General features: G+C 44.6%; 1 protein-coding gene across 2 annotated transcripts in view; it reads left to right on the top strand.

The window, feature by feature from the left end:
- The window catches only part of LOC147662947 (cytochrome P450 2D15-like), a 332,964-nt gene that overhangs the window by 100,458 nt on the left and 219,525 nt on the right, over positions 1–12,981 (top strand). For both annotated transcript variants that reach the window (XM_086950772.1, XM_086950771.1), the window contains one exon: positions 1,868–2,020. In XM_086950772.1, the coding sequence (XP_086806898.1) occupies positions 1,868–2,020 (153 nt within the window). The remainder of the gene's footprint in view (positions 1–1,867; positions 2,021–12,981) is intronic.

Below are 12,981 nucleotides of genomic sequence, written 5' to 3'. Positions count from 1 at the left end.
AGAAGTGACCAATCTTTTGAAAAAATGGCACAAGATCCCATTAAACCTCATAGGTCGTATGAATTTGATCAAGTTGAACATTCTGCCGAAGTTTTTATATTTTTTCCGTTCCATACCATGCCGTGTTAATAACTTATTCTTTTAAAAATTAGACGGCATTCTAAGTAGTTTCATTTGGGGCTATAAGAAGGCTCGAAGGTCTATGACAGTATTAAAACTCCCATCTGAAAAGGTAGGTTTGAACTTCCCTGATTTCAGAGCTTATTTTTTTGCTTCTTTCTTAGGCCGGCTTCGTAGCCTATTTGCCGCTAACAATCAATATTTTTTTCACCAATTCATGCTCGGTGGTCACTCAAAACAATTCCTGGCAAAAGTACAAGACCCAAATTACTTCAAACGTGTACAATTTAAGACTGCAAGAGATGCAGTATTTATATGGAAACAGATGTGGACTAAGTGCAATACCTCCTTTTTTCACAATGAGCTGCCAATATGGGACAACCCTGGGCTTCCAGATATTTTTAGAGATAAAATTGGTCGAGAATGGGCTATTTATGGTATTGAGACATTAGGAGATCTGTATGGTATCAATGGTTTTCTACAATTTGCAACATTGCAACTTTTGTATAAATTGCCTGAAAAAATGAGATATCAAATTAGGGACTACTTAATACGTAAAATGAAACTGATAGAAATTACCAGTTCAGATATATGGACTTGTTTCAATTCTGTGCATAGAAAATCATTAATTAGCTTGGGATACAAGTGTCTCAGTCAAAATAGCTTTGACGAAGCCCCTAGATTGGCACTAAAATGGACTGTGAGCTTAGGATCTAACGTGACAACCCAGAATATCACCGCTGCCTTAGTCAATATCAGCAAAGCCGTCCAGTCTTCCAGTTTGAAACTCCAATCGTATAGGACGATTAGTCAACTTTACTACACTCCATTAAAAATTTCAAAATGGGCACAAAATAACTTCAATAATGATTGTACTAAATGTCCTAAATAAGGTCTGGTGGCAGCAGACCTCATACATATGATTTATTTGTGCCCATCACTAGCTAAATATTGGTGGGACATAATATTTTAACCCAAAATCAACTGATTAATTTTCCATTAAATGCAGCTGCGGTACTATTGTCCATATACCCAGTTAGTTCTATCTATAAAGATTTGCTAAATATTACATTGGCTTGTGCTAGACTGGTGATTGCTAGGACTTGGATTTCTCAGAACCCTCCTCATACAACCAAATGGTGGATATTTGTTTATGAAATTTACACTATGGAAGATGCTATTACCAGGAATAGAGGAATTAAAGCTAAAACAAAGTTTGCTAAGCTACGGGGTAATTTTTTGCAATGCCAGTAATGACTTGGATCATGGATGTTCTTTCTGTTTACGATGTTATTAATTATTAGTGATTTGTCCTGACTAGGAATTACTTCTCTTACTTTTTTCTGTGGTTTTTCATAATATGAACTTGCACCAAATTGAATTCGATTTATTTTATTTTTCTGATTCTCTATTTGGATATGTTAATCTCCATGACTTGCTTGTCAAATAAAAACAAAAATAAAAAAATAAAAAAAAGTAAATGACAATGCCTTTTATTTATCTGTTTTAAAAATCAAGAATAAATAAAAAGACATTGGGCCACATGCAACAAAGTTAGGAATTGTGATTCTTAAATGGCGATTTTCAATTAATCGCAATTTAGGAATAGCAATTCCTTATGCATGTAGCAATAGGAGCTTTATCACCTGTATCATCACAACATAATAGTGTAATCAATTTTCTCTGACGTTCTTTATGTACAGTTGGGATATAACAGTTTGTCTGTTCTTATCCTTGGTTCACACAGGGGTACTGGTAGCGAGATATGGCCATGCCTGGAAGGAGCAGAGAAGATTTTCGCTCTCCACCCTGAGGAACTTTGGACTCGGGAAGAAGTCCCTGGAGGAACGAGTTAGAGAGGAGGCTGGCTTTCTCTGCTCAGCATTTGCAGCTGAAGAAGGTGAGTTGAACTCAAACTGAAGATTGGTGACCCCAAAAGTGTGACTCAACTTTAACTACAGAAGCATTTCATGTGAATTAACATACTGAATGTATGCGTTAAACGTTTATTGATTTCGTGCATCCTGCGTGATTAGAAGCAGAGGAAACTTTGTCCTATATTTCAAATAAGATTATTCCACTGCCCTTTCTTTCTACGGACATGCACCTAAGATATGGATCTCCTTACCATTCAACTTTCAACTAATTTAGGCACTTCCTGAAATCTGACCTGCTTGAGAAATACCTCAATACTTATGTTATCTCTTTATCTTTAATGGATCAATGTTTTTCTAAAGTGATCTTTCCCAAATCAGTACCTCTCAAACCAACTTAATTTTAAAAGGATGCAAAACTCTTTGATCGTATCTTTTGATTCTTATTATTCCCTACACAAGTGCCATGGGGTCAGAGAATACCTAACCTGTCCCCTTGTGTACTATTTTTTAAACATTTTTTAGGAAACGGACCAAGACCCCAAGCCATTTAATGGTATTCCTAGCATTTATTCCTGAGTGTCAACCAGCCAATCAGATTGCTCAGTCCTGTGGGACCGACATGGCTGATGGGAGAAGATTCCCAACCGTGTACCTCTTTTCTCAAAAATGGCTCAAAAGATTTTTCAGCATGCTTAGGGAGTAAAGTTTTGACTGTAATTCTCACCTCTTTCTTGGCTTCATTTGACAGATCACCCCAGTCCTTTAGAGGAAGGCGTTGAGGTTCAAGAACATTTCTTTTGGAAAGTTTTGTGAAGATTCATCAAAGTTTTTAGAGAAACAAAAAGCTCTCTTCCTATGGAAACTATGACCTATCTGTAACTGCACAGTCGCAACCCCCACAGTATACATATAAATGTGTATGTATAAAAATATTCACAGAAAAATCCTAAGGTTAAAGTGACGTTACAGTTAGGAAAAAATGCCAGTTTAAACGTAGCATTTTCAACTTAAAAAGAAACACTGAATTTCACCTGTTATAGTTAACTCAAGTAACTACAACTGGCGCCCTTGCCATGCACTGCTATGACCTTATGTATTACATCCCTCATGATATGAACTGAAATTACATCATTGATGACAACACTGTTTGTGGTGGGGCGCGAGTTATAGTTGGGCGCAGGGGCTCTACCAAAACCATTGCCATTATCCAACCCTGTCGTATATGGCCTTTAACTTCGCACAGTGGAACCCGAGCAGATGTATATTTTGCATACCAAAAAAAGTTTTCTTTATATAAAACACCTTATCATTTTTATAGTGCATTTACTTACTAAGAGCATACTCACCCGTCACTGAAGAGGAACTTATAGTTATAAGTCAGATCTGTAGACTTTGCTAATTGAGAGTTAGATGATCCAAGTGAGGGGCACTAAAATGTTCAAGTTTAAGTGAAGTAGCAATAAAGAAATGGGTCTGATTTATTAAGAATTAACACAGCACAGTACAGCAAGGCAGGTTGCTGTGCTATGTTCTGTGAAAAGGAGAGAGCTGAAAAGTGCCATATCTACTAAGATATGATGCTCTTCAGCTCTCTCACTGCACTGGCGCACTTGAGACCTCCTAGCACCAATGCAGGCACCCTTGTACCATGGATAAAGGGTGCCTGTGTTGTGTTTATGATTGTTTTAGTGCAGCAAGGCACATCTTCCTTCACAAAAACATTCCAAAGATGCATATTCCTCTTTCTATGTCTGCTGCAGAATGGAGCTTCTATGAAATGAGAAAGTAACAATGATAAATAAAGATATGTTCGAGGCATAGGAGCTGTAGATCATATGCTTTTGCATAGATTGCCATCTAGTGTTGGGTCCGGATGTTTGCACTTTCTTTTTCTTTGAAGAAGTCTTTCCAGTCACGAGCTCCTCATTACGCCTCTGTCGGTTAGGCGCACCATTTTGGCGCAAGCCAAGGTTTACAATTCTTTGTAAATCTGGGTTTGCGTCAAAATACATGGGTGATGCATGGTAACACCCTTGCTGCACCTATGTAATGCCTTTCAGACACAAATTAACATGAGACATTGTGTTAAGTTATATTTACTAACCAACACAAAGCCACGCAAAGTGCTTTGCGTGGTTTAGTAAATGCCAAAAGAACAAGCTACTTACCTTTGTTAACAGCTTATCTGGTAAAGACTCTAACCACAGATTCCTTACATTAGACTATTTACCAGGTGTGAGACTGGAATTTTTTTGGGTGAGCAGTACACCTGCAAGCCATTAGGATGCGTTGTTTGTCTCTGGGTGGCGGCGGCAGCCTTGTCCGTGCCAGAAGTGACGTGTGTGGTGCCTATATAGGCACCACCCAAGCGCGCTGACATCAGTTTCTTTTTTCAACTTTTTATGTCAGATGCGTGGAGCAATGAAGAACACTGACCAATGGTGCATTAAGCTAGGGCCCTTAAAGGGGAAAGAGCCCCTTACCTCTATGATCTGTACGCCGAGGAGGTAGGATGGGTTGGTTGGCAAGGAATCTTCAGCTAGATAGAGTCTCCACCAGATAAGGCGTTACCAAAGGAAAGTAACTTGTTTGTCTGATAGAGATTTCTAGCCACCGATTCCTTATCTTAGAATAGATACCCAAACAATAGTTCCCTGGAGAAGAGGCTGCGATAAAGATTAGAGTAGAAAGTTCTGTAGTACCAAACAGGTGAAATGCCCATCACACTTGTCCTGACTGTCCCGGCAGTTGTGCTTCATGGACATGTACAGGGAAGCCCACGTTGCTCCTTGACAGATATCCAGGACATGAAGCTAACACAGTGCTCTTTCGTCAATGCGTAACAGATCTTGATGCAAAACACTCTCCTTCGTGAGATTGTTCGTTTCTGCACTGCAGTTCCTTTTTTACTCCTACGTACCCCAAGAAGAGTTGATCATCCACTCAGAACTCTTTTGAGATGTCAAGGTAGAACAACAATGCTCTTTTTGGGTCCAGCCAATGAAGTCTCTTCTGTTTTTAAGAGGGGTGAGGACTAGCATTGAAGGCAGGTAGATTGATGGACTGGCCTATGTGAAAGGGTGTTACCACCCTTGGTAGAAAGTATGGTCTAGACCGAAAGACACTTTTTGGGGGGTATATGTTGAGGTACAGAGGATGTGCTGACAGAGCCTGTAGCTCACTGATCCTCTGGGCAGATATTATCACCATTAGGAAGGCCACTTTTATGGTAAGATGCCTGAGAGGGCAGTAGTGTAGTGACTCCAAGGAAGCACATATCAAAAATGTGAGAACTAGATTGAGGTCCTACTGTGGCATAATGAAAGGTGAAGTTGGATACATATGTTGAAGACCTTTTAGAAACCTATTTACAATGGGAGATTTGGAAAGGGATAGCTGATCTTGCAATTGCAGAAATGCTGAGGTGGCAGACAGATGAAACCTTTCAATTTGCCCAAACCAGAGCCCTCCTGGGCTAGTGTAAGAATAATCAAAGAACCTGGGAAAGGGGTGGAGATAGAAGTTTAACTTGTTTATCTGTACACCTTGCCACGGACCTGCTCCAACGGCAGGCGTATACCTTCTCTTAGGAGGGATACCTGGCTGCTAAGATAACATTGCAGAATTTGGTTAAAAGCTCACTACTCGGTTTCCACGCATGATGTAAAAGTGTTTCCAGGTTTGGGTGCAGATCCCTGCCCTGTTGCTGCAACAGAGGATCCCCCTGAAGAGGCAGCCTGATCAGAGGACCTGTCCTCATTCTCAGCAGCTCGGGATATCAGAGTCTCCATGCCCAATCCAGAGCCACAAGAATTACTAGGGCCAGGTTGTTCCTGATGTTCTTGAGAACTCTATGCAAGAGTGGTATGAGCGGAAAGGCATGCAGGAAGTAGGGTGCTACTCAAGACAAAAAGTGTCTCGAGAGCGAGAGCACCTCTTAAACTCCAGCGCACAAATCTGCTGACATTGCGTGTTATCAACAGATACAAATACATCTAATCAAGGCTTTTCCCCCTTTTGAAAGAGGCCTTGTGGCACCTCAGGATGGAGATGCCATCCATGATCTCCTGGGCATCGATGGCTGAGCTCATCTGCTCTGGCATTCAGAGAGCCCCCAGGTGTTGAACCACTAAGGATGTGTCCTGGGGTTCCAGTCAAGTCATCGGTATCATAGCCTGAACATCCTAGACTTGCTACTCAGGAGGATAATCCCGAAACTGCAACATGTTTAGAACAGCTCAGAGGAAAGAGAGCATCTGAGAGGAAGTCAGATGTTCACGTTGATAGTGATCCTCAGCGAATGCAGAAGGGTCGCCGTAGTCTGGAAGTGGAAAACGACTGCCTGGGGCGAGTTTGTCTTCAACAGCCAGTCATCGAGGTTGGGGTAGACTGAAACTCCTAACCTCCGTAGATGTGCAGCGACCACTGCCATCACTTTCGTGAACGCCCAAGGGGCATTACTAAGGGCAAAGGAGAGCACAGCAAGCTGAAAGCGCTCTTGGCCAACCGCAGGTAATGTCTGTTAGCAGGAAGGACGGGGATGCGTCCTGCAAGTCCAACGATACCATCCCAGCTCCCGAGATATAGAGGAGACTGAACTTGCATGAGCCTTTTGAATTTCTCCTTTTTTCAGATCTAGAATAGGAAAAAGGCTCTTTCCTTCATGTGAGGAAATATAAAATTTTAAGGTCAGAAATGTTCTCTAACGTGTACCCCACCGTCTCCATGTACGAGCTTAAAGTGCATGTAACTTCCCTCCTGTGCCAGCTATGAAGACGCAAATACATTTGCGTCCAACGTTAACATGTCCTCTTTCAGATCCGCCATGAATGGATCGATAATTCAGTTCCTAAGTATGCCTTGCCAACGTCTTTTTATGGTGCACTCTCACGTTTTTCCTAGTCCTGCAGGGCTAGGCCCTGATTCCTGCCATCGAGCCTTTCTGTTTTCTGCCTCCTGAAGAGCTGCAACGTGGGATGCCTCCCTGACCTCTGTCCTACTCCCTGCGCGGCGAGCGGTGCCCGGCTCGGCCTGCTTGCCTGCCAAAGACAGTATTTTGCCTTCAAGTTATCAGTATAGCCGAGTTCAGCTCCTCGAAAACACATTCCAGTCTAACAGAATAGATAAACATTTCCCCGGCTGCAGAGCAAAGGGCCCGGCCTCTCTGTCTCCATGCAAGTAATTCATTGCTCCTGTTACCATGGTAGGCCCATGGCCCATGGCCCTCGCATTACACGCAGACACGTAGACACATATGCACTCAGTATAGAGTAGCCTCTGCCCGAGAGACCTTTTCCTTCTAGATAATATAGTTCCTCAAACACAAGATATCAGATATGATTTAGGAACGAGTTGATCTGACATGCCAGACTTCTGTCTCTCCCCTCTAGGGCTAAATGTCAAGTCCCCTGCACCCTCCAGCCTTACGTCAGTCACACGTCATGCTGCTGCGCGCGCATCCTTGCCACAGATTTCTGCTGACACTGCACGATTCCACTAGGTATCCACCCACTTGTGTCACTTTTATGTGACGTTTCTAGCACACGCCTCTGTGTACGCCCTAGTGCACGCCTTTCTGATTACGTATTGCTACGCACATGTGTTCTTATCTCGTTTTTCTCAGCTGTTACGCCTTCTGTATTGATCACCATTCTGTGCATTAACTATAAAAGTTATGTTCTGTCAATAAAGTATGCTCTATCCCTTCCTGATTCTTTATGGTGAAAGGAACATGATATCCTGGTTCGAACCATTCCATTTTATGGAATAAAACCCACTTTGAAACTTAGCTGCCACGGACTTTGTGTCTCTTTATTTCCGATTGAGTTATTATTATTGAACTTTACCGCATAGAAATTCCGACGGTAAATAACTATTTACCACACATGGGCACCAGAAAGTAGAGGGGATAGCAACAACCGACCTACTTCTGACGACGGCACCGTTTCTATAGCTCCCTGGCCAAGAAGGCTAGCACTTCCTGAAGGAGCAAGGAGAAGTGGCCCTATGTCAGCTTGTCGTAGGTAGGTAGCATGGGTAGAGGTTTTGGAGATAAAGATGAGGGAGTAGCCCCACTGGACGAGCTGTAAATACAATGGTCAAGGGGTTATTGTCCTCCAGTGGTGCAGGTGATGGTGTACCCTATCTCCCACTGGATGACCATGATGGTCAGAGGGCAAGCTAAAGATGTTTCGAGGCTGCTGCTGAGAGAGTGGTGCACTGGCTCGTCTTCTGACTGCCTGTCCCACAAGGTCTGTGGGAATTGCATCCTCGGCCATGAAATGATTGTTGTGTTTTTTGGTCCTAGTGACTGGGTGCATAAAAACTCAGTTGAAAGCCCCTTACATGGCTATGAAACGGGCTGAAGGCAGTCTGGGGTTGGCAAGGGACCATGGGGAGGGTCAAGGAACTGGCCGTAGCCCTACTGTCCTTAAAGCTCTCCAGTGATGAGTCTGCCTTCTCTCTGAATAGATAGGAGCCATCAAGGGGCATGTACATGAGCTAGACCAAGACATCCCTAAAAAGGCTCCACCCTTCATGGGCACCAGAAAGTAGTGGGGATCGCACAACCGACCTACTTCTGACATGGGCACCGTCTCTATAGCTCCCTTAGCCAAGAGAGCTAGCACTTCCTGACGGAGCAAGGGGAAGTTGTCATCTGTCAGCTTGTTGCAAGTAGGTTCCATGGGTGGGAGGGTTTGTGGATAATGAGGAGGGAGTAGCCCCTTTGGACGAGCTGTAAATCCAATGGTCAGGTGTTATTGTTCTCCAGTGGTGCAAGTGATGGTGTACCCTGTCTCCCACTGGATGCCCATGATGGTCAGAGGGCAAGCTAAAGATGTTTTGAGGCTGCTGCTGAGAGAGTGGTGCACTGGCTCATCTTCTGGCTGCCTGTCCCACAAGGTCTTTGAGAATTGCATCCCCGGCCAAGAAATGATTGTTGTGTTTTTTGGTCCTAGTGACTGGGTCCATAAAGACTTGGTAGAAAGCCCCTTGCGTCACTATGAAAGAGGCTGAAGGCAGTCTGTAGTTGGCAAGGGACCATGGGGAGGGTCAAGGAACTGGCCGTAGCCCTACTGTCCTTAAAGCTCTCTAGTGATGAGTCTGCCTTCTCTCTGAACACACAGGAGCCATCAAAGGGCGTGTCCATGAGCTAGACCAGGACTTTCTCAAAAAGCACATGTTTATCAACCAGGCGTGGTGCCTAAAGGCCACTGATGATGAAATTGCTATGCCCAGAGATTCTTTCATGTCCAGCCCACATCTGATGGTGAACTTGGCTGCATCCCTCCCATAAGCAATTGCTTGACAGCGAATCGCTAGGGCCTCCTTCAACACCATGGGCAGCAAATGCATAACTGAGTCTCAAATGCTGTTGAAGTGTCAAACCAAAAGGCATGCTTTGTTCATTGACCGCAGTTCCAGGCTGGTGGAAGAGAAAATTATCTTCCTAAAGGTATCCAGCATTATGGATTTGCTGTCCGGTGGAATGGAAGTGAATGCCCCAGGATTGACTTTGGAATTAGAGGCTTGGACCACCAAACTCTCTGTGGTGGGGTCCTGGGTTAGGAAACTGGGGACGTGTGGGCTAGGGCGATGGTGGCAGACAATTTTCCTATGTACATGAACCCCTGTGCAGGCTTTGGTCCAGGCCCAAGAAGGCCATTGGTAAGGGCTTCATTGAATGGAAGTAATTCCTGGTTGAAGCACCTCCATCAAGATGTTTGTCTTGATTGCCACTGAGGCCAGTGTAAGGTCCAGGACTTCATCTGCCCTCTTCACCACCATTGTGAAAAAGACATCCGGTAGGGGTAGAGGCCGGGCCAGTGTCTGGATAGGTGTCCAGTCCACTGGCACCCTTCAGATCCTCATACCAGTGGTCCTCAGTATCTTCTAAAGATTATTATCCATGCAGTCGGCAGCGCCCTCCCACTGACTCTGACATGGGGAGTCTGTCCACCGTCGGCACCTTAGCCGGCATTGACGTCCCTCTGGCTCTGTGTCAGAGTCGGGAATGATGATTGGGTGGTTCACCAGTGGGCATCAGTGTGCTGAGGTGACGCCTATAGAGGCACAGCGCACGTTCCGACATGGACTATGCTGATGACGCCATGCACAGCCGAATCGTGCCACCTACCGACTCGCAAGGGTGCTTCCCACCAAAACTTTTGCGAATTCAGTTTGACACCTGGGGAATATTCTAAGGTAAGGAATCTGTGACTAGAAATCTCTATCACATATAATTTTGTGTTGGGCTGTGCAACAAAAATGATGTAACCCTGATGCAAAACCATAGTAAATCTGCCCCGTAGAGTCAAGAATTCTACCTTGGGCATCAAACAGTGAAGGCACATAGCAGGACAGATAAAAGTGCAGAATTCATTAAACACACTAGAATGAAAAAGGTATACACCAGTGAAGGGCAAAGTGCACATGGCCTAGTAGCAAAGCAGGTAGGAAGACTTAAGGCAGAGAACAGAGAAAAGTGTTTAGTACACTGGTCTGATAGTATATTGAAGAAAGGTGAAGATAACATTGTTCTCTCCATAGCCTGTGCTGTTTAGGTAGATCCATGAAGTACAAAGAGCTTATTAGGGTAAAAATTGCTTGTCATACAGCACAATGCAGAGTATAGGTCACATTGTAGAACGTATGGGGCAGGCTATATTGGAGAAGAAGGCTAGCATACAATATGGAGGATAGAACAATACAGGGTATAGTACATTTGGCAGATAGAATAAAAAAGGGTACACTGTGCATGGCAAAAAACATATAGTGCTGGACATGACAAATATAGGACACTACAAATGGCAATATAGGGAGCACATGAAGGGTCTAGGGTCTAGCACATGTTATAGGAAAGCCACCATACCCTGAATGAGCAGTGGAGTTTATTAAGCACATGTTCTATGGTACATTTTTTAATACAAAGTTTGAAAACAAATGCAGTGTAATGGTTCACGATTTAGGAAACTGGTTGGCAATAAGGGCAATTTGTGTCTTTTACAGTAGTTGCAGCCAGAAGTGATTCTCTGGATTTTGGGCTCAATCACTCACTGGCAATAGCTTTAGATTGACATAATATATTATATTATAATATAATATAATATAATATAATATAATATAATATAATATAATATCTATACTACTATTATAAAGAGAGAACAGAAACCTTTTGGCAAGGTAAACTAGGGAACCACAGCGCCAATCCACACACCCAATACATTGTTGGAATCCTCAGGGTGTGTAGATGGACATAGGCGACATAAAATAAATATAAAACGTAAATTAAAAAATGTAAATTTAAAAACAAAGTAGTCCCCTAAAACTAGTGCCGGCCGCGACGTAGCGCTGAACGCGTCCTAGACATGCGTGATGCCGACAGGCAGGGAGGAGCGGTGACGAGCAGCGAGGAGTGGTGGTGAAGTCCAGAGCGCGGGGAGGAGCGCGGCTCAGGTAAGGCAAAGGCGAGGCGGGAGACGGTCTGGGCAATGTCGGGGCGGGCGGGGGCCGGGTGGGAGTGTACAGAAGCCTAAAAGCGGGAGGCGGGAGGCAGACTGGGCAATGTCGGGGCGGGGGGGGGCCCGAGAGGGAGTGCACAGAAGCCTAAAAGTGGGAGGCGGGAGGCGGTCTGGGCAATGTTGGGGCGGGCGGGGGCCCGGGTAGGAGTGCACAGAAGCCTAAAATGCTGCCCCCAGCCCCCTTCTGCCCCGGGCAACGCCGGGGCGGGCTGCTAGTAATATAATATAATATAATATAATCTATACTACTACTATAAAGAGAGAACACAACCCTTTGAGCCAGGTAAACTCGGCAACCACAGCGCCAATTCACATACCCGATACATCCTTGAAATTGTCAGGGTGTGTAGATGGACATAGGCTTCATAAAATAAAGAAAAACGTCAATTAAAAAAATTAACTTTAAAAACAAAGTAGTCCCCTGAAAGAAGCGCCGGCCGCGACGTCTGCGTCATGACATCGAGAGCACGGGGAGGAGCGGCGCTCAGGAGAAACAGGAAGAGCGGAGGACATGATCGCGGGGAGGAGCTGCGGACAGGCGGGGAGGAGCGGCGAGCGGCGGACAAGCGGTAATGACCAGCGAGAAGCGGAGGAGCAGTGGAGCGGTAAAGTCAGCAGCGCGAGGAGGAGCGGCTAGTAAGGTAAGTGAACCATCCAAGAGCCGCGGTAAGTGAACCATCCAAGAGCCGCGGGTGCGAAATGAGGGTGGAGGGACGGGCGGGAGCCATGGGTGCACGCAAGCCTGAAATGCTGCCCCCAGCCCCCTTCTGCCCCGGGCAACGCTGCCGCAAGCCTGAAATGCTGCCCCAGCCCCCTTCTGCCCCGGGCAACGCTGGGGCGGGCTGCTAGTATAATATAATATAATATAATATAATATAATATAATACAGTCGAAGATAGACTGGAATGGGGTCTCTTTAGCTCATTAGTACATAACTGCCTGCCACTCAATGCTGCCAGAAAAGCAGTGCTGCAATGGTTGCATCAATAACTGACACTTCTGGTGTGTTGGTGCATTGTCCGTAAGCCATGACAGCTCATGCACAACCTCAGCCTGAAATGGGGAAGCGACACAGTGCCCTTATGTAAGGGATAGATCTGCTTTGCGTTTCTCCTACATTGATATGGAATTTGTGTTTGGTGCGGTGTTACACTAGCATGGCTTTGTGTCACTCTCATGGTCTTTAAAAATATAGCCTGCGCACAGGTTTAATGGTGGCATATTTATTGCAGGAAGGTTATGCCAGTCCCGTGGTTGACAGTGGCTTGAATGGGGCACTACTTGCATGCTATGGCAAGCATTTCTGGCAATCAGCATTAATATAAATGCCCTAACCGTACCTGAGGACAAGTATTACTTATATGCGGTATTATACGTCTGCAGTGGTAAGTTGGCACATTGGAAGAACTAAGCCATTTGAGAGGAGTACAGAGAAAGGGTTTCTCTTTTTATGATCTCATTAA

Source organism: Lissotriton vulgaris, unplaced genomic scaffold, assembly GCF_964263255.1.
Source record: "Lissotriton vulgaris unplaced genomic scaffold, aLisVul1.2 SCAFFOLD_1295, whole genome shotgun sequence".
In the NCBI taxonomy this organism is placed as follows: domain Eukaryota; kingdom Metazoa; phylum Chordata; class Amphibia; order Caudata; family Salamandridae; genus Lissotriton; species Lissotriton vulgaris.
The sequence above is the reverse complement of the archived record's forward strand: the minus strand, read 5'-3'. Positions and strand labels throughout refer to the sequence as shown.